The 18,351-nt window shown below is 49.8% G+C and overlaps 1 protein-coding gene across 1 annotated transcript; it reads right to left on the bottom strand.

Moving 5' to 3' along the window:
• Positions 1-783: 783 nt before the first annotated feature.
• SORD (sorbitol dehydrogenase) lies at positions 784-17,722 on the bottom strand. The gene is made up of 9 exons (XM_039723465.1): positions 17,554-17,722; positions 14,835-14,868; positions 13,955-14,119; positions 11,673-11,832; positions 9,014-9,132; positions 8,739-8,804; positions 3,527-3,702; positions 2,617-2,738; positions 784-1,874 (listed from the first exon to the last, which is right to left on the bottom strand). Exons 1-9 carry the CDS (start codon positions 17,611-17,613, stop codon positions 1,709-1,711), a joined length of 1,068 nt encoding a protein of 355 aa, XP_039579399.1. The 5' UTR covers positions 17,614-17,722; the 3' UTR covers positions 784-1,708.
• Between the last annotated feature and the right edge of the window lie 629 nt (positions 17,723-18,351).

The following is an 18,351-nucleotide window of genomic DNA, read 5'->3' as shown; positions in this document are numbered from 1 at the left end:
GTTGAGCTCAAATAAAGCTGACTGAAGTCTTAAAATACTTTCTTGCCTCCTGTAATTGGGTCTTGGTCACCTGGGGACTTGCAATACTTGTGGCATAGAGCATTAACTCCAGCCCACTGGAAAATGGGCTAAGTTGCAGAGAGTTTCCCCTGCACTGATGACAAACATGGAGTTGGGAGTGGGGGATTACAGGCACAGCCCCACTGCTTATGTCCACCAGCCCTACCACACCCAGCAAGACCTGCTGAAGGAGCAGATCAGACAAGGAGCCCAGCCAGCTGAGCTGTGGGAATAATTAAAGCCCTCAGGATGCTGAAGAGCCCCCTAGGCTACAGAGAGCAAATTTACTACAGAGAGCAAATTTCCATTCCCAGCAAGAATAATCTTGCAATGGCCACTGGTCTTCCAGCCATGCCAGTGGGGATCCCCAGAGGACAGGAGCCAGGATGGCCAGTGAATCCCAGCCATGCCAATGGGGTGCTTCCCAGCATAGGAATGTGCTGAGCATGCATTTTGACCGCTTCTTCTGGCTACAGAAAGTTCCCCTGGGTTATATCTCATCCCTGTAAAATTCAGCATGGACTTGGGGCTTTCCATCTCTGCCAGGATTAACTTGGCCACATCTGGAATAAACATGAGGTTTCATTTGTGAGTGGTTGGGTCATTTGAGGTTTCACAGTCCTGCCAACACTGCGCTCACCCTGCACCCTGGTGAGGCTTAGGTCTGCACAGTCCCCTGCAAGCCCCTCCAACCCACACCCCACACTTCAAGGAACACATCTGGAAGGTCTCAAGCAGCCAGAATTTATTGAAGAAAATTCAGTACCAAGGAAGGAACTGATATCTGAGTACTAAAATTAACATGACTGTAACTAAAGATTAGATTTTTATTTTTTTTACCTCATTAGTACCTTGTTTGTGGCTCACAAACTCAGCAGGAATTATGATTATAATTATGATTTGTTTGCAGTGGTAAAACCTTTGAGTGATGCTCGCTCAAAGCAGTGGTAAAACCTTTGAGATGATGCTTCACCACATGTCCTGTCATGTCTCATCTGTGCTCCTTTCCATGCCAAAAGCAGCTGTGCCCCCCAACAGCCCCTTCATGGGAGGCACATCAGGACAGGGCTCTCAGCAGTCCCAGTTCCCTGCCTGCAGTGGTCCCATGAGGAGCTGTTGGGGGGTGACACAGCAGACATGGTCCCAGCTGGCCTCCAAGTTTCCCAAAAACCCCATTTCTGAGCTTTGAGAAGGGCGTGGAGAGAATGACCTGAATGTGCCAGTGCTTCCCAGGGAGTGGGGAGGGCCAGGCTTTGTTCCACAGGCTGTACAGTCCCTGAGCACCCACGAGGGATATTCACATAGGGCTATCTTGCATCCAGGGATTGCCATGCAGGAAATGCTGCAGCCAGGGCAGTGTGGGACAGGAAGGAGGAGTGCCAGCAGCTCCACCCTTGCTGTGCCACATGCCAGTTCCTCCCTGGCATGGAGGAACCTGGCCAGGCTCTCCTGCACGTGTGGTCTGTGAAGAAAAGCCACCAACTGAGCAACCCATCATCTCTAATTCAGCATTTTGATTCAAGCTATTGGTTGTCCATTTGTAGTATCCTGTTAATGCTCTAATGGTGTCTCCCAGTACCATTCACCCTCATTACATTTAATTTTCTAGTTACAAGCAGCAGGGATGAGGGCTGGGCACTGGGACAGCTCAGGGGTTCTGATCAGTGGGGTCACACTTCAGCATGACTTTGACTCCCTCACCCCTCTTGGTGGTCTCAAAGGCCTCCAGAGCCTTCTCCAGGGGAAAACGGTGTGTAACCAAGGGCTTGACATTGATCCGCTTGGAGGCGAGAAGAGCGATGGCCACAGGCCACCTGCAAGGGAAACAGAGCAGGGGATGAGAGCAGCCACTAGGCTGGAGTCCAGGAAAGAGCATGGATAGCTTGGCAGTTATCTCCTTAGCCCAGGGAAGTTTTGCCTGCAAAAAAACCTTCTGGTGTCTGGTAAGGGAGATGGGACAAGCCAACTGCTCTGGGCTGTTGAGCTCTGAGAAGACAGGCAGTCTTCTACACAGAGAGTTGAGAGGCTAAGTGAAATCACAGGAAGCAAGTGAAAATCACAGGAAACTACTACTTTGGAAGCCCTGAATGAAAACCAAAACTGCCATGCTCTGCTTTTCTCTTGCCTGGCCTCTTGCCCGTACACTGACCATGGTGGAGCTCAAACTCGTGGACTCAGTGCAGGGAGAAAAAAGGAAAAGCCTCAGCCAGCTTCCAGCCTCTTCTGTGGCACAGAGTCCCTCATAGGGATTGTGCTGCCACTCTGTTTAGAATCATAGAAACACTAAGATTGGAAAAGGCCTCCAAGATCACCAGGTTCAACCATGAATGGGCCAAATTAGAGCAACAGGGATACAAAGGGATGCAGCAGCTAATCCAGTTCCCAAACTGCCTACTTAACAACACTTCTCATTTTAAGAAGAAAGGTGATGACAGCCCATAAATCCTCCCTGGAGAGGTACAGATTAAGAAAAGAGACTTTCTCCACTAGGAAGAAAGTAGAGGTCTGAAGGATTTTAACTTGGAGACACGTCAGCCCCCCCAGCAGGAGACTCACGTGTTGCAGTAGCGGAATATCCCACGGATGTCCACTTCCCGCACGGCCGCGTTCACGATGGGCACCGTCACCATCTCGGGCCCCAGCCCCACCAGAACCAAGGTGCCACCAGAACGAGTGGCCTGGAGAGCAAACACACAAACAGGTTACATTTTGCAGAGCACAGTTGCAGGAGCCTGTGCAGGGTCTGTCAAAAATAAAGCCAGCCTTTGTGGCTGCTATGGACTGCCTGGGGCACAGCAGAGAAGGCAGGGGGAGGCAGGATGCTGTCAGGAGTCTGTAAGAGTGAAATATGTGGTAATCAAAGCAAAAAATGCAATCTTGTGAAAATCTCAGAAGGAATCCTATTCTGAAAACCCTATTCTGAAAAATGGCTGGCCCTTAGGACTACAAAAAGTACTTCGGGATTTTAGTGGGAGAGATTTAAAACTAAGAGCCTGATGCTCTACTGGAATTTCTCTTTTTGCAGCTTGTCCCATTCCCCTCCTGTCCTTTCACTGTGAAACTCCACATTAACCTTCCCCCATCTTCCTGTTAGGATATTCATGACAGCAAAACATCCCTTTCTTAATTGCTTCTTTCATTCCTTCTGTAATTAATTTTCTTGATTCCTTTTCTTATTTGGACATAACTTCAATGGATGCTGCTGTCCTACTCCCTGGGTTTGGGGATCTTACTGGAGTCTCCTTGGTAAGTGGCTAAGCACCCAAACATCAAATTAATTATCCCCACGCTGATGTTAACACTTTAATTGTCTCAGTTTATTGTCTAAGGAGCGAGAGCTTTTCTTCCCAAACCAAGCTCACTAAATTAAGCACTGTGGGAGTGAAATAGCTCATTCACTGAACCATCCCAGAAAAAAACAGACCAACACCATCACTGGTCTGCCTTTGGAACAAGTGGTACTCACATAAATTCCAGCCTGGATACAGGCTTGCACTCCTGTGCACTCCACAGTTATCTCAGGCATGCAGCCAAGCACACTTTCCACTTTGGAGGCCACCTCCTGCGGGGTCTCGTTCTTCACCTGAATGGTGAAATCTGCCCCCACCTCCTTGGCTGTTTGCAGGCGAGAGGCAGATAAGTCTGTGCAAAGAAAACCAAGCCAAGAATTGGAGCATTATGTGAAAGAGGGGGAAGAACCAGAACCTGGCATCTGCTCACTACTTGTGTGCACAGGACAGTGCACAACCAGAAGAGGTGAGGATTCACCCCTTCCTGGCAGGCAGAGAATGATCATAAAATCCTGGAACAGTTTGGGTTGGAAGGGACTTCAAAGCTCCACTCCACTTTGAAGTTCCATTCCCTGCCATGGGCGTTTTCTCTTTGGTACTGCCAGAACACTGAGAGTGCATCAAGAGAGTAGACATGGCTATGGACAGCACCAAGAAATCCTTCCAACAGGAGACAACAGGCTCAGAGGATCATTAAGGTGGCCATTTCACTTCCAACAGTACCCAGTGAGAACAGACCATGAGCTCTCTAAGGGCTTCCTCAAGGAACCCTCAGCAGGTGCCTTCAGCTGAGCAAACTGCAGAATGCATTCCTTGTAAACACTTAGTGTGTCTGCACTGCCACAGAGCTGGCCTGCTCTTTACCCTCCTCATAGCAGCTCTGGAGGCTGCTGAGAATCTCTCAGACAGTTTCTGTCACAGATGAATGAGCAGGCAAGCCCATAAAGAAAAAAGGGAGTGGACCTGGTAAGAAGGTGGATCTGAGACACCCCATTAACATGGAGCAACAAAGCTGGTGATGATAAACATCTGTGAGGGCATGGCTGTACTCCTGTACTCTGCTCTGAGGGATCTTGACACGGCTCTAAGTATCACCTGAAGATCCACAGGGGGTTTGTACCAAGCTGTCCTGCTGGGGCATCCCACATGCCCTGGAGGAAAGCCACCTATTCCTCTCCAGGCACCACTGGTAACCAGGCCACCTCTGGAGGACATGGACAGGTGAGAAGAGTGGGATTTCCCAGGAAGGAATCACCTCTTTTCCCTACATTAAAGCAAATGGTCTACAGGGGTCTGCATGCTGGCACTGGAAAAGATAGAACAGCCAAGATTTCCTAGACCCAAAATTGAGGGGTGGTCTCCTCCAAGAGGCTTGAAGACTCAGAAAACGATGCCTGTGGTAGAGGGACACACAGCAAAGAGGAAAACAGCCCTCTCACCAGGGCACAGTCTTCAGAGAAGTCAGAGATGGGGTGGGGTGAAAATATCAAGGGAAAGAGGAGGAGGATAAGGCCAGCTCTCCAACATGAGCTGCTCTGACTCAGCTGCAGTCCTGGGAGTGAGCCAGAGGCTCTACCCTGCCCATCCCTCAGCAAAAATGATGGCACTCACTGGCAGGGCAGGGGATGGACAGGCACTCACTGGCAGGCCAGATGTTGGACATGCCCCCACAGGAAGGCTCGGGATGCCAAGTGTGGGCACAACTACCAGGCTGAGCACGCAGGAGAGCTGAGGAGGGTGTTCCAACAAAGGGTAACAAAGGGTAAAAAAATGCAGACAAAGAGGAAAAGCCAAGGCTGAAAAGAAAGGGCAGCACCACCCTGGAAGCCCCAACATGGGCTCGTTCCTGTGGCTGCAGGAGTCACCTCTGTCCCTTCCAAGCTCTTTGGGATTTCATTTGGGACTTCACTGGGCTCCAGGCTGTGTGTGGGGTCATGCTTGACCCCAGCTGAGCTGCACTCAGAGACCTCCCACGCACCAACTGCATGGCCAGGAGCTTTTTGAGGCACTTCAAGTGCTATGAAACACTTTTGCCCAGCATGGTTGGTGTCTCCCAAACCTCAGTGTATGGCAAGGAGACCACAGGGGCTTAACAGTCCTCTCAAGACTAAACTCCCTGTGAAGATTGGTCTCACAATACCAGTTCACAGCAGACACAGATTCTGGATTCTACCACTTTTAACATCTCCTAAGTCACTAATGTACTTTAAATTAAAATATATATATATATATAAATATTATATATGTATAATATATAACTATATGAAATATTAGAGATCTTCTAGTCTATATTTTACATATTTCATACGTTCTTTCTAGCAGAAATAAACCACAGGCAGTGTCCCAGAGTAACAAGGCAGCCAGTGCATTTCAAAGTGGCCACAAAATCACTCCTAGACAGCAAAAAAATCCCACATCTTCCCTGCAGCTGGCCTCTGGTTTGCTGACCTGCTTGGGAAGGAAGCCCTGGCTCTAAGCAGCACATGGAATGCAGCAGCAACACTGTCAGCCCTGGCCAGGGCTGCAGTAACATCCCAGTACACCTGAATCACCAGGAAGCACTTAGTGAAGCAGACAGATCTGCAGGTCACTGCATTGTTCAGAGCTCCAGACACTTGTGAGTCTTGGGAAGGATCAAGTCCTTTGCACTTTAAACCCACGCACCTCTTGGGAAACTGGTCAATTAAACAATTAATGGCTTGCATCTTGCCTCTAGTCAGAAGTTTGTTTTCACTTCCCAGCCCCTGGAGCTAATTAAAGTTTGGTTTGCTTCCAGTGAAGTTATCAAATTACCCTTAAGCTTCTCATGATGGTTTATGAGCCAACTTAACAAGCAAATAAATACTCTTGATTATTCTCAGATTTTCTTTGTTCATCTTCTTTCTCAAAGGAGTTGAGCTCTGTACAGTTACTCACCTCCCCTGACCTTGAATTCCAGAGTTTCTGGAAGCATCAACACCCAGAACTTCAGACTGAGATAGAACAAGGAGAATCATTTCCCTTAAGTAGGAATTATTAAGTGCACCTTCAGTGACAGACAGTGCAGTGCAAGACAGCCCAACGTGAACACCTAAACTGCCCCTTCACTTGCTGGGAGAAAAGCTGATTTTTTACATGCATCTGAGGAGAAAAGTAGCTTTTCAGAGCAACAGCAAGGCAGGAAGACAGGAGAAGGTTGCCCATAAATATCAATCACACCTACTCTGGAGTGGAGGGGAGAAAGACACAGACCTTTTGGAAGAGTAGATGAGGGCCCATGAAACAAATTGATCTTCTCACCCAACTGGAGTCCATTAAATATATCAAACACTCCAGGCAAGCCAAAGACAGAAGTTGTAGGAGGTGAGTTCTCACAAAAAAGCTTTTCTAAATATTTCTAGTTCTGTGAGAAACTTGGCAAAACAAACACAAACTTTTAAAGCCATAAGTGCTGCACAGACAAAGCTCTTCAGAGACACATGATAAAAACACAGGGCAATGAATTCAGATAACCTGGTAGCAAAGTACAAGAGGGCCTCTGTGGGCAGACAGGCACCTCACAGGTGTTGGCTCCTAAAGCCAAAACAAAAAGCAGTTCCTTGAGACAGGCAGCAAAATCTCCAGCAGCACAAGCCAAACCAAACCCATTCCTCAGCTCATGTCACGGTCAAATATTTGACTTGGGACAGCACCTTCATGGTTTGAGCACCTCAGCCAAACCTCTCTCATGTGGAAGAGACATCCACGAGTCAGAATCAGCACCTAGGCTAGCACATAAAGATAGGAAAGGGTAATTCCATGTATCCAAGCTCGCTGATCCTACAAAGCAAGCAGCAGGCACCTCCCGTGGCACATGACAGCCAGCTCAGCTTGCCAAGGTCCCCACCAGGAGCTAAGGGGGAAGACACTCCCATTCCTGGAGCAGGAATGAGGGGCAGGCTGGGCCTGCTGCCTCAGCCCCACCAACCCCACTGACCAAGCCTTCCCCACCCAGGGAATGGGACACCCCCAGCCCCTGCACCAGCCCAGCTGGGCACGAGGTTCCTCGTGCATGATTCAGGAGGCAGAGCTGTTTTTCCTGCTACAGCAAACATCATCCTCAAATGACAACACTTCACAAAATCTGAGGTGTGGACCGACCACATCCATCAAGCACACACACCTGCAGGGTGAGGCCAGCACAGCTAAAAATGCCTTGGACTCGACAGCAAAGGGATTAAGGGAGGAGAAGGTCTCGTGTTTTGTCCTGAGCTACTACTGAAGGATGTTTCTGTGAAGGCAAGAGGGTGGGACCTGAATTTTATCTCTTGACCCAAAGTGGGTCAAGTAAGATACAGTAATGGAAAGGTCAAAAATACACTTGGCTCAAAGTATGGGAGGTGAGTAACAGCCTTCTGGAAGGTCAAGAGCCTTTAGGGCTTTGACATAAAAACTGCAGCAGTCTGTGCTCAATGTCCAGAGGCACCTCTAACTGCTCCTCCTGGCCTTCACCACTCAGAAAGACTCAAGACCCATAGTAGGAGCTGGAAGCACCATTTCCAGACCCTGCTCACCCCCCAGGTGGAAATTTCAGCCAGAGAACATCCTCAGGTTACTCCAGTTCTCCATCCTTCTGGGCAAGCTACAGAGAGAGGGCCTGAACCTTACAGGAGAGCTAGAAGGATCTGGGCTAGGTTAGCATGGCAAAAAAAGGGGGGATGGAATGGCTGTCTCAACAACCTGAAGGACAGCTGCAAAGGTGGTGAAGACTCAGTTCTTCCATAAAGGGGGAATCTCCATAAATGACAGTTTGTGAGTGGACCCTAGAAAAAGCTTCATCATTAAGAGATGCTAACCTGGAAAAGGTATCTAGAAAGATGGGATCTCCTTCCTCAGAGGTTTTCCTGACACAGCTGGACAAAGACATTCCTGCAAGCAGCAGCTCAACTAGAAACGTCCAGGATACAATTATGCAAGGAACACCCACTTCTGAAATGTAGAGACCTTGAAAAGGCCATTTCAGCCACTGTGGATAACCAGTGAATAATGAAACCCCCAGCAGGAGCAGACAGAAGGGCAGAGAAAGACAAGTGGAGAAGCAGAGTGTGGCTGCACACACAAAACAGTGGGCAAACACTGTCTGGGCCATCATCTAGCACTACCAGAGGTAAAAATAACCTGCAAAGATGAAACTTCCCTGGAAGGGTGGTCAGGTACTGGAACAGGCTGTACAGGGAAGTGGTGGAATCACCATCCCTGGAACTGTTCAAAAAACATGTGGATGAGGCACTTAGATGAACATGGTTGGGCTTGGCAGTGCTGGGTTAATGGCTGGACTCGATGGTCTAAGTGGCTTTTTCCAACCTTAATGATTTTGTGATTCTGTATGGTGGGAAACAGGCACACTCTGAAAGGGCTGAAAGGACTTACCTGTAACCACCACGACTGCTGCACCCATCATCTTAGCAACAATCACATTAACGAGGCCGATTGGTCCTGGGTACAAGGGGAGAAAGAGAACGTGTACCACTGCCAGGCAGCACCAGCCCCACCTCTGAACATGCCCAGAGCTCAGCGTGTCCCTGGCCAAAGGAACAGCCCCAAGGTCCCCCTCATCCCCTCCAGCAGAGCCCAGAAGCAGAGCCTGAGCCTGCCCATCCCTCCCAGCAGGCAGGGAACCCAAGGACTGGCTGTGAGCACTGTACCAGAGCCAGACACGAAGACTTTGCTTCCCAGAGTGACTCCTGCTCTTTTGCAGGCGTGGATTCCCACCGAGAGGGGCTCGATAAGGGCTCCTTCCTCAAAGGTGACATTATCTGGAAGCCTGCAAGAATGGGACACAAGGAACAGTCACAATGTAGTTCATGAGGGTGATGGGGAAAGCCATGACACTCAAAAATCAAACATGGGTGTAAAGCACAGTGGTAAAACACACTGCCACCTGTGGTCAGGGAAATATGCTGGAATACACTTCAAGAGATTCCATTGCTTCTTTCCCTCCTCTGATGCACCTGATGCATTTTTCAGTGAGGTTTGTCCAAGCACCACACCCAGGGACCCACAAACTTCCCCACATCAACTCTCCAGTACCTGGTGAGGCAACAAGGATTCCTTTGCCACTCATTCCATTAGAATAAACCCCCCAGTTGCACATGTACCACCCCGAAGCTGCCCTATGGCTCACCCACCAGTGAGCTCCCAGAACCCTCACCAGGGCTGAATCAGCTTTTAGAAAACATCCTGCTGCCAAAGGTGAGGCCACCAGGAAAGGCAGCCAGATCCAGGTGTCCTTTCCTGGTAACAACCAGGATCACCTTCCCTGATCCTGTTTTGAACTAACACACGGAGCATTTTAACAAGTGGACTGGTCCCAGTATGCATCCTCCCACGTGCAGTGGGTATCAAACATGTTTTGGACAAAAACAGTCCTGTAACACAGCCAACATAAGTGACAGAAAAAAAGCAGAGGAAGTGAAACCCTTCTGAGCTGCTGAAAGAAATCATTCTCAGCCCCAAAACACTGCCCACCAGCAAGCCACCAGTGTGGGTTCTCACACTGCTCTGGAAGCTGTGCCTGCCAGGAGGGTCAGCAGGGACAGTGACAGCACTGGGAAGCTCAAGGTCAGATCTCAGCCAGGCCAATGTGAAGCCAAAGAAATGGAAATGATGGCTGTGGGAAGACAGCTATAAGGTATCTTCATATCCCTTCTTTTCAAGAGCTTTAAAGGTCTGACTCCAAGAGTTCCATTGTCACAGAGTCTGGCACCATGTCTGCTGCTGCTGGGTTTGGGCACTGCCCTGTCAATGGGGAGAGCATGATTCCCCCTCCATCAAGTTACTCGGAGCACCCACCACAGAGTCTGTCCACAGCAGGACACTGCCCAAATGTGTGAAAGCTCACTGAGCTCAGCCATCATCTGTGCTGGCAGAGTGACTGCGTGCCAGGCAACCTGCTCTACATGAGCCAGCCACAGCACTGCTGATCTGAAACTGGGAGCACCAGGTCCAGGCTCTGCATCCCAAAGCTTAAAAATAAAATAAAACAAAAAAAAAATAGCCAAAGTAATATTTGATCAAATTGGAGGAGAAAAGCAAAAGCCTGGAAGAAGCCAGCTACAAACCATCACCAAAAACTTGTGATGCCATCAGAAAATGTTATTTTGATACACAGGAAATCAATGGCAGTGGGTCTGGACAGTGAGATGCTAATCCCAACCAGACCAGCACCTCATCCTGACAGCAGCTGCTTGGTATCTGCTTTGAAAGCCTCCTGCCTGAGGACTCCCAGGAGAAGAGCAGTCAAGGGCCTCCTTCCAACTGACAGGACCCTGAACACCTTCTGTGCAGACACCAAAGATCAATCCCAAGGATGTTCCTGCTCATGGAAGTACCAGCTCCAGACACACTGAACGAGAACAAGCTCCACAGGTAGAGCAGCTTCAGGGGGACACTACTTGGGCTATTTTAACTCCTTGTTAAAGGCACTTAAGTGGGTATAACGTTGTACCAGATTTTTCAGGTCTTCGGAGTATTTGAGGCCCTGGCACAGGTTGCCCAGAGAAGTTTTGGCTGCCCCATCCCTGGAATTGCTCAAGGTCAGGCTGAATGGGGCATACAGCAGCCTGGGACAGTGGAAGGTGTCCCTGCCCATGGTAGGGGTTGGAGTGGGAAGAGCTTTAAGGTCCCTTCCCAACCGAACCCTTTTGGATTCTATGATTTGCCAGAGGGTTTAAACACAGATTTGCTTCTAAGCAAATGTGCCAGTGCTGCCACAATTAATAACATATTCAAGTTTGCTGAACTGGACATGAAAACTGATATGTTATAATGCTGGTAGCTTCATAGAGGCACTCAGAAACACATGAAAAAACAGCTCAGCAGGGCTACTGCTTTCTGTTCCTGCTCTGCTCAAAGTGGGGTGACTTTGTTTCAAATGACAGAGTGAGATGTCAGCAGTCATCCTGCTGTTTCCTGAAAAGCAGCAGCAAAACTCAGCTAAAAGAACCAGACAAACACCTTCAGGCACCGGCCTAGGAAGGCAAGGATATGGAAAAAGACAGGAGGGAAACCAAGAGCAGGGAGCAAATGGGAAAAGGAAAAGAATTAAAGGGTAAACCAGTGGTGACATCCCAGGAGACATGCAAGAAATGTTTATGTCTGGCACCTGAGGGGATAAACTGTCTGCCTGACAAACCCTTTGCAAAGTGGCTGCCATCCAAGCTTAGGCATGTTATTTATGGATCAGAAAGCAATAGAACCTGTTGGGACCACATAAAGAGTGTTCCAAAGGGCCAAGAGGTGATTGCTGCAGCTAATCTCCCCCCAGGGAGTGTGTATTTCCCCGTGGAGGGAGCAGGGACTGACTTGTAGCAGTAGCTTGCACTGTGCTTGTAGTAGCGGCACAGGTTGCCGTCGTCGGGCGGCGTCGCGCAGAAGAAGATGGTGGGGGACAGGTTGTAGCGCCCAGATTTGCAGAATTCATCCATCTCCCTTGGGACACCCGGCTCGATGGCCACACGGTCACCTGCCAGGATGAAAGCACATGGAGTGGGTCAGGGACAGGGTGGCACACAAGCAGGAGTAGCACCAAAAAGCACAGAAACACTGGCAGCACACAGGCAGGAGGGGCGTGAGGAAGGTCTTGCTGGGAACCAGGCTGGTTCCCAATGCTCCCTTCACAGCAGCCCCATCACTGAGATCTTCCCAGGTACTTGGAAAGAGATGGTGTTGCACAGGCACAGATGGAAGCTCAGCCCCACACACACCTTCCTCCAGCTGCCTTGCAGCCAGCCTCAGCAGATGAAGGGGCAGCCCCCAGGCAATCACACTGTGATCAGATATTTTTCTGAATCTGTGGAAGAGAAAATACTGAGGATGGAGCAGATGAGCTTGGCTAGCCACCATGCTGCCAGCAGGAAAGGGCTGTTCCTTGGAACATAGAATTTCTGTTGGAAGGGACCTTAAAGCTCAGCTTGTTCCACTCCCTGCCATGGGCAGGGACACCTTCCACTAAGCCAGGTTGGTCCAAGCCCTGTCCAACCCGGCCTTGAACACTTCCAGGGATGGGGCAGCCACAGCTGCTCTGGGCACCCTGTGCCAAGGCCTCACCAGCCTCACAGGGAAGGAAGCTTAAGGTGCAGAACACCCAGGAGCCTGGCAGGATTTATCTGGGAAGAGAGACAGCTTGGTGCTACAACAGAGTAGCCCAGGGTGCTGGAAGGACACATGCTGCAGGACAAAGAGCTATTATTTAAGTGCAGCCACAAAGCAGGATGGACCAGAGAAAACAGTGTGAGCAAAGTACAACTTGCAAGTACACAAGGGACACAAAGCCTCACATTTATTTGGCAGAGGAATCTGAGCCAAACCTCTGAGCAAAGCTCTTCACCAACAGGCTTTCAGGCAGACTCAGGGATAATCAGGATGGAAGTAAGGAGCCATCTAGGCCACTGCATCCCCTCTGAGCTGGCCAACAACAGGTGTCTGACAGCACAGAGGCAGGATAGGCACACACTGAATACTCTCACTTCATACACAGCTGTGAGGCCTCCCAAGTCACAGGTGGTTTGTTTGTATTTAGTAACACTCAACAACTTCTCCTTCCACCACACAAACTACATGGTCTGCTGCATCTCAGGTGGATGCTGCACCTCACTGTGCCTTGCTCTGGTGCTGGAGCAATCTCTTCTGCCAGCCCTCACATCCTTGAGTTGTCTCTCTAGCTCTCAGCTCGAGTTCCTGACTTGGACATTTGTCAGAGATGCTGCTCCACATGTCATTATCTCCTTGTCCTCCTCTGAACCCTTCTCACTTGTTTTACATCCTTTTGGAAAGGAGGAGACCAGAACTGCATGCAGAGTTTCAGATGTGCACTGACATCCTTTGAGTGTCCCTTTCCCAACAGTGATTTTCACTGCTGTGGAGCCAATGCTGCTATGCAGTGTCAGAACCAAAGGTCTCACCCCTCAGCAGTGATGATCAGCACAGCATTTTAGATATGAAGCTGGTTTTGTTTGTTCTGTCGTGGATATCACTTTGTGTTTGCCTGCATTGAATCCCACTTGCATCTCCCTAACACCTCTCTGGTCTCTCTGTAACTTTTGCTGGCTCTCCTCCACATCCTCTCCACCTTGCCTAAGTTGCTGTCATCACCAAACTTTACAAAATTCCCTGCTCAGTCTATTTTCCAGGATATTCATAAGCACAGCAAGCTGTGGAGGTCCCAGTACAGGGCCTGCAGCAGTGGCTCCAGTGACCTCTGCACTGCAGGAGGCCGTTTGCTCCTTCAAGAGCACACACAGAGAAGAAACACTCACAGCAGGTTGCTGGCAAGAGCTATAGATGGTTTCTGAAGCTTTATCAAGCCTCCTTAAAAGCCACCTTGTACCAATATACACTCTGCTCTGCATTAAAATACAGCCAGGCCAGCTCAACACATCCCAGGATAAAGCTACCTAAGGAATATCACATTCCAGTGGCCAAGATGGGTGACTAACTGCAGCACAGTGACACTTCTTGAAGGAGGTCACCGCGTGAGTTCAGAACTTCAGATGAATTTACAAGACAGAAAAAAACACAGCCTGCTATCGACACATTCTCGGAACTGATTAGGAGGAAAACAAACAAATGGGTTTGGTTCCAGATACCTGGTTTCAGATGAGTCACCCCAGAGCCCACTTTTACGACAGTCCCGGAAGCTTCGTGTCCCAGCACCATGGGACTCTTGACAACAAAATCCCCGATCCGACCGTGCTGCCAGTAGTGAACGTCGGAGCCGCAGATGCCAACGGAATGCATGCGCAGGAGGACCTCTGCCAGGAAAGGAGGGAAGGTTCCTTGTAGAAAAACCAACCTTAGGCACTGGGAGAGCAGCACGTGGGCCCCAGAGCAAAGGCCGAGCCGGTATCGGCACATCCAAATTCACTGGCATTCCACCAACACACCAGAACTGTGCGTGCACACGTTGGGAGAGCGGCACGATCATGAGCCACCCGCTCAAACACAAAACTATGCAATGATTCACACAGCAAGAAGGCTCAAAATAGGGCAAGACAAAAGCTGATGTCAGTAAAAATATGGTCAACAAAGTAATGCAATTTAAGAGGGACGTTATTATTGCTGGAGCAGGAATAAAATAGCAAGTCCATTTAATTTTCCCTTCTCCCAAAGGTATGATTTCAGCCCCAGAGAGTTAGTGAATTGAATTTCTATCAGCCCATATGCCCATTCTATTAATGTTTAGTCCTGCATAAGATCATCTGGAACGTCCCAAGAGCCATTTACTGTGACACACACGAACTGAAGGAACAGGAAACAAAAAAAGCCAGATAAAGGGGTTTAGCTGTGACTGCTCCAGCTCTTCTTTTCAGCTGGAAAAGCAGCATTATCTGTTTCAGCCACACAATTGTTTTTTGCATCATTTTATACTTCCTCAGAAATATTTTATATTATCAAGGAGCAACAAAAGAGAATGAGAAAATAAAGAGAGAAAAGGAAGCAGCCAGAATCAGTCATCTATAGACCTACCATTAGGACCTGGTTCTGGGATTGGACGGTTTTCCTATGGACAAAAGGAAAAAAAAAAAAAGCATTTAGCTGCTTGTTCATATCCCTGGGAATACCTGTGGAAACTTAGCTCTGGTTAGCTCAGGTAAATCCATAAGCAGAAGCAGGCAAGGTTTTTGGTTCTGGCTGCTCTGTAAGACATGGCTGTGCCACATGGAGCCTGCTCCTAAGCTCCCCTCATTTTCCACACTCAGTGGATAACACAGGTAGCTGTAGGAGTAAGCACACTGCCAGCTTGTAAATCCACTCTCCAAATTATTTTACAACATCAGGACAATACAATACCCACCCTGAGGATTATGTCTCTAAGAAAAGCCCCCCAGATCAGTGCCAACAGTAAACCCTTAAAAATTCATTTATTGCTCAAACTGTGAGGAGCACTGCTCTGCATTTTAACTGTTTAAATCCCAGCATATTCCTCAACTCCTGTTTTGTACTTCAGCATTCTAAACATCATGGAAAGACCAACTCTGAAAACATGCTCTCATATGACTAAACTGACTGAAATTTTCCAAGTTCAGACCTGTATCTGCAATTTTTCTCTGTGGGGGATTTGTTTTGTTACACTGAGGACACAGCCCAGAGCATTATTTCTAAAAGAGGTCAATCCAGATGTAACCTCTTTTACAGAAATGCAATAAGCACAGGATCTGGGGACACACCAGAGGTATAGACCACCTCAGACCGAGCAGAGAGCCCACAGTGAGAGATAAACCCAACTTCTAGCTGAAAATGTGTGTGTCAAAAAAAACAACAACAAAAAAACCAAACCCAAAACCACTTTTATTGGCAATAACAACTGTGCCCAGAAAACCTAGACACCTTGGTGGGAAGTGAATTCTCCAACCTGCTTTGGAGAAAATAGGAGTGACCAAAGTGGAGAGCGCCAAAGACACAAATTCTGCTCGTTGTCTGTTGTTCACTGAGAAGTTCAGAAAATGGTGACTGGTAAAGTAAACACAGCAAATACTTTCTGTGGAAGGAGACATGGAAAGAGAAGCCACGGTACAAGTATAAAACAAATAAATCCTCAATGGGCAGCAAAGAGGAGTCTGTGCAACTACTTAAGGGCAAACAAACACAGGACAGGGATCACAGCAACTCTGCCCATGGGAAACATGTCCAAAAATCAAGAAAGGTGTGGGAATTACAGGAAGATGGTGTCACCCAGCCCAGGGTATCAATAACAGATAACAAGTTCAGAGTTCACTGCTGAGACTACTCCTACCACCAGTGGGTCAATACAGTGAGCACCATCCACAGGGTGGGAAGAAACTTCAGGGAAGTTTCAAGAAGCCTTAGAGGATCACACAAGGTGCTGCCAGTGAGGCAGGAGGGCACTGGTGACCAGCTCTAAGGTCTCCAGCAGCACAAATATCCAAGGAAAACTCACACATCTGGGTGTAAGCCAGTTTAGAGACCAGCCACACAGATGTGATGGAGCCAGTGTCCACCTTCACAAGTCTGAGACACCTTTGTTAAATCACAGGGGTTTGGAAACGTGTTCTTGAGCTAGAGGAACCACCTCAGCCCTCAACCCACTTTGATTTCTTTTGTTAGTCAGGCTACATGTGACTGTAGGGAAAGCACAATTGTATCAAAGGTGCCTGGGAGCAGCCTGGGAGCCACCAGGAGCCACCACTCAGGCTTTGGCACGTGTGGCTTCAGCTGGGCGGGACTGGCAAGAATCAACCACTTCCCTGGTAATCATCCCCTAAACAAGGCGTGTGTCCAAAGTCTGTGTGCTCCCGGGAGCCCTCCTGCCAGGACTCTGTGTACAGAAAGCTGCCTGCCAATGTCTGCCCGTGGAAATCTTCCTTCCCCCCTTTGGCACTCACCAAACTGGAAAACACTGCAGCAGCACCATAGTGATTCAGCACCCAGAAAGAGCCGAGCGTTAGCAGCCAGAGGGGAAGAATGAGATTAAAGTACTGAAAAAGTACAAAATCAAGGCTCCCTCCTTGTCTGGGAGGGTCCTCCAGCACCTGCTCCCCCTGAACCCTGTGTGCTGCTGCTCCCCTGGGCTCTGACAGCCCAAAGAAGCAAGAGCCACCCTCCACCTGCTCCCTGGGAGTGCCTTCAGCTGGGAGAGTGGCTAATTGGGGGGGTGGAGAGGTTTTTTGGAGATTCTGGGTTTCAGGGATAAAAGATTCTCCACCCAGAGTTAGCCAAGATCTCAAGATTATCCCCTCCTGTGTCCCCAAAGCGCAGTCTGCAGCTGAAATCGCTCCAAGATCGGAAAACCAGAAAATATACACGATAGGACACGCAAAGTTGCCGGAACCAGCTAAAAATAAATCACGCTTCTGACACTTGCATCCTTCCAGCAGAAGGAATGAGCATGCTTCCAGCATGCTTGAATGAGCGTATCTATAAATTTACTTCTCTTGCAAAAAGGCTGCACCTCCCAGGCACATGAGGGCAGGTGCATTTTTTTTCTTTTTTTTTTTCTTTCCCCCTGTCCGGGTCATTCCCCGTAACGCCGTGAAGATCCCGAAGCGGCCACGGGCTTCCCCAGAGAGGGGATGGCAGGGCCCAGCCATGGGACACCCCCGAATCTGGGTCCCCGCGCCCCCCAGGCCACCCCCTGCCATGGGGGTCGGTGCGGGCTCTCCGGAGCCGGGAGGAGCCGGGGCTGCCGTCCGGACCCCGCCGGTGCCCGGGCTCGCCCCGGGCTTACCAGGCGCAGGTCCCCGGCTCGGTGAACCACCACGGCCACGTTCTGCCCCGGCGCCGCCATGGCTCAGCTCGGCGCGGCCCCGGGTCCAAGGATCGCTGCTGGGGGGGCCGCCCGTGCTCCGGCAGGCCCGGCACCGCCCCCCGGCACCCAGCGGGCACGGAGGCTGCGGGCACGGCTCCGGCCGCGACCCCAGCGCCGGGCCCCGCTCCAGCTCCTGCTCCGGGCGCAGCCCCAGCTCTGGGCTCTGACCCCAGCTCCAGCTCCTGTTCCACCTCCAGGCTGTAACCCAGCTCCAGCCACAGCTCCAGGCTCTAACCCCAGCTCCAGTTCCAGCTCCAGACTCTAACCCCAGCCCCAGCTCCAGGCTCTAACCCCAGGTCCAGTTCCAGGCTCTAACCCCAGCTCCAGTTTCAGGCCCTGGGTCCAGCCCAGCTCCATCTCCAGTGCCTGCTCCAGCCGTGGCTCCCAGGCCAGTTCCAGCCTCACCCCCCGGCTCCAGACCCCAGCTCCAATTCCAGCTCCAGTCCCGACCCCAATTCCAGCCCAAACCACAGCTTCCAGGCCCAGTCCAGCCTCAGCACCAGCTCCAGGCCATGCTGGTGACAACACTGCACCCTGCACTTTGACTAAAACTCAATAAAATGTGACCTGTGGGCTTGCCTGGACGTGACACAACTGGAATGTGGTTATTTCAGCTGCAGAAATAGCTTACTGAGGGAAAAAATGGAGACTTCAGGGATTCTGAGTTTTGGGGGAAAGAGGTTTTCTGCTCAAATGGAGTTGACAAACACCTCAAAT

The sequence above is a fragment of the Passer montanus genome, unplaced genomic scaffold (assembly GCF_014805655.1).
Source record: "Passer montanus isolate IOZ18808 unplaced genomic scaffold, ASM1480565v1 scaffold5, whole genome shotgun sequence".
NCBI classification, from domain to species: domain Eukaryota; kingdom Metazoa; phylum Chordata; class Aves; order Passeriformes; family Passeridae; genus Passer; species Passer montanus.
Note: the sequence above shows the minus strand (reverse complement) of the source record. Positions and strands in the feature narration are given on the sequence as shown.

Coding starts and splice junctions, on each gene's coding strand:
- SORD (XM_039723465.1), bottom strand. CDS start 17,613: ATGGCGGCGCCGGGGCAGAACGTGGCCGTGGTGGTTCACCGAGCCGGG. Junction 9,133..11,672: donor AGTGCAAGCTACTGCTACAA/GTCAGTCCCTGC, acceptor CCATTCTTGCAG/GCTTCCAGATAATGTCACCT. Junction 2,739..3,526: donor GTATCCAGGCTGGAATTTAT/GTGAGTACCACT, acceptor TTTGCTCTCCAG/GCCACTCGTTCTGGTGGCAC.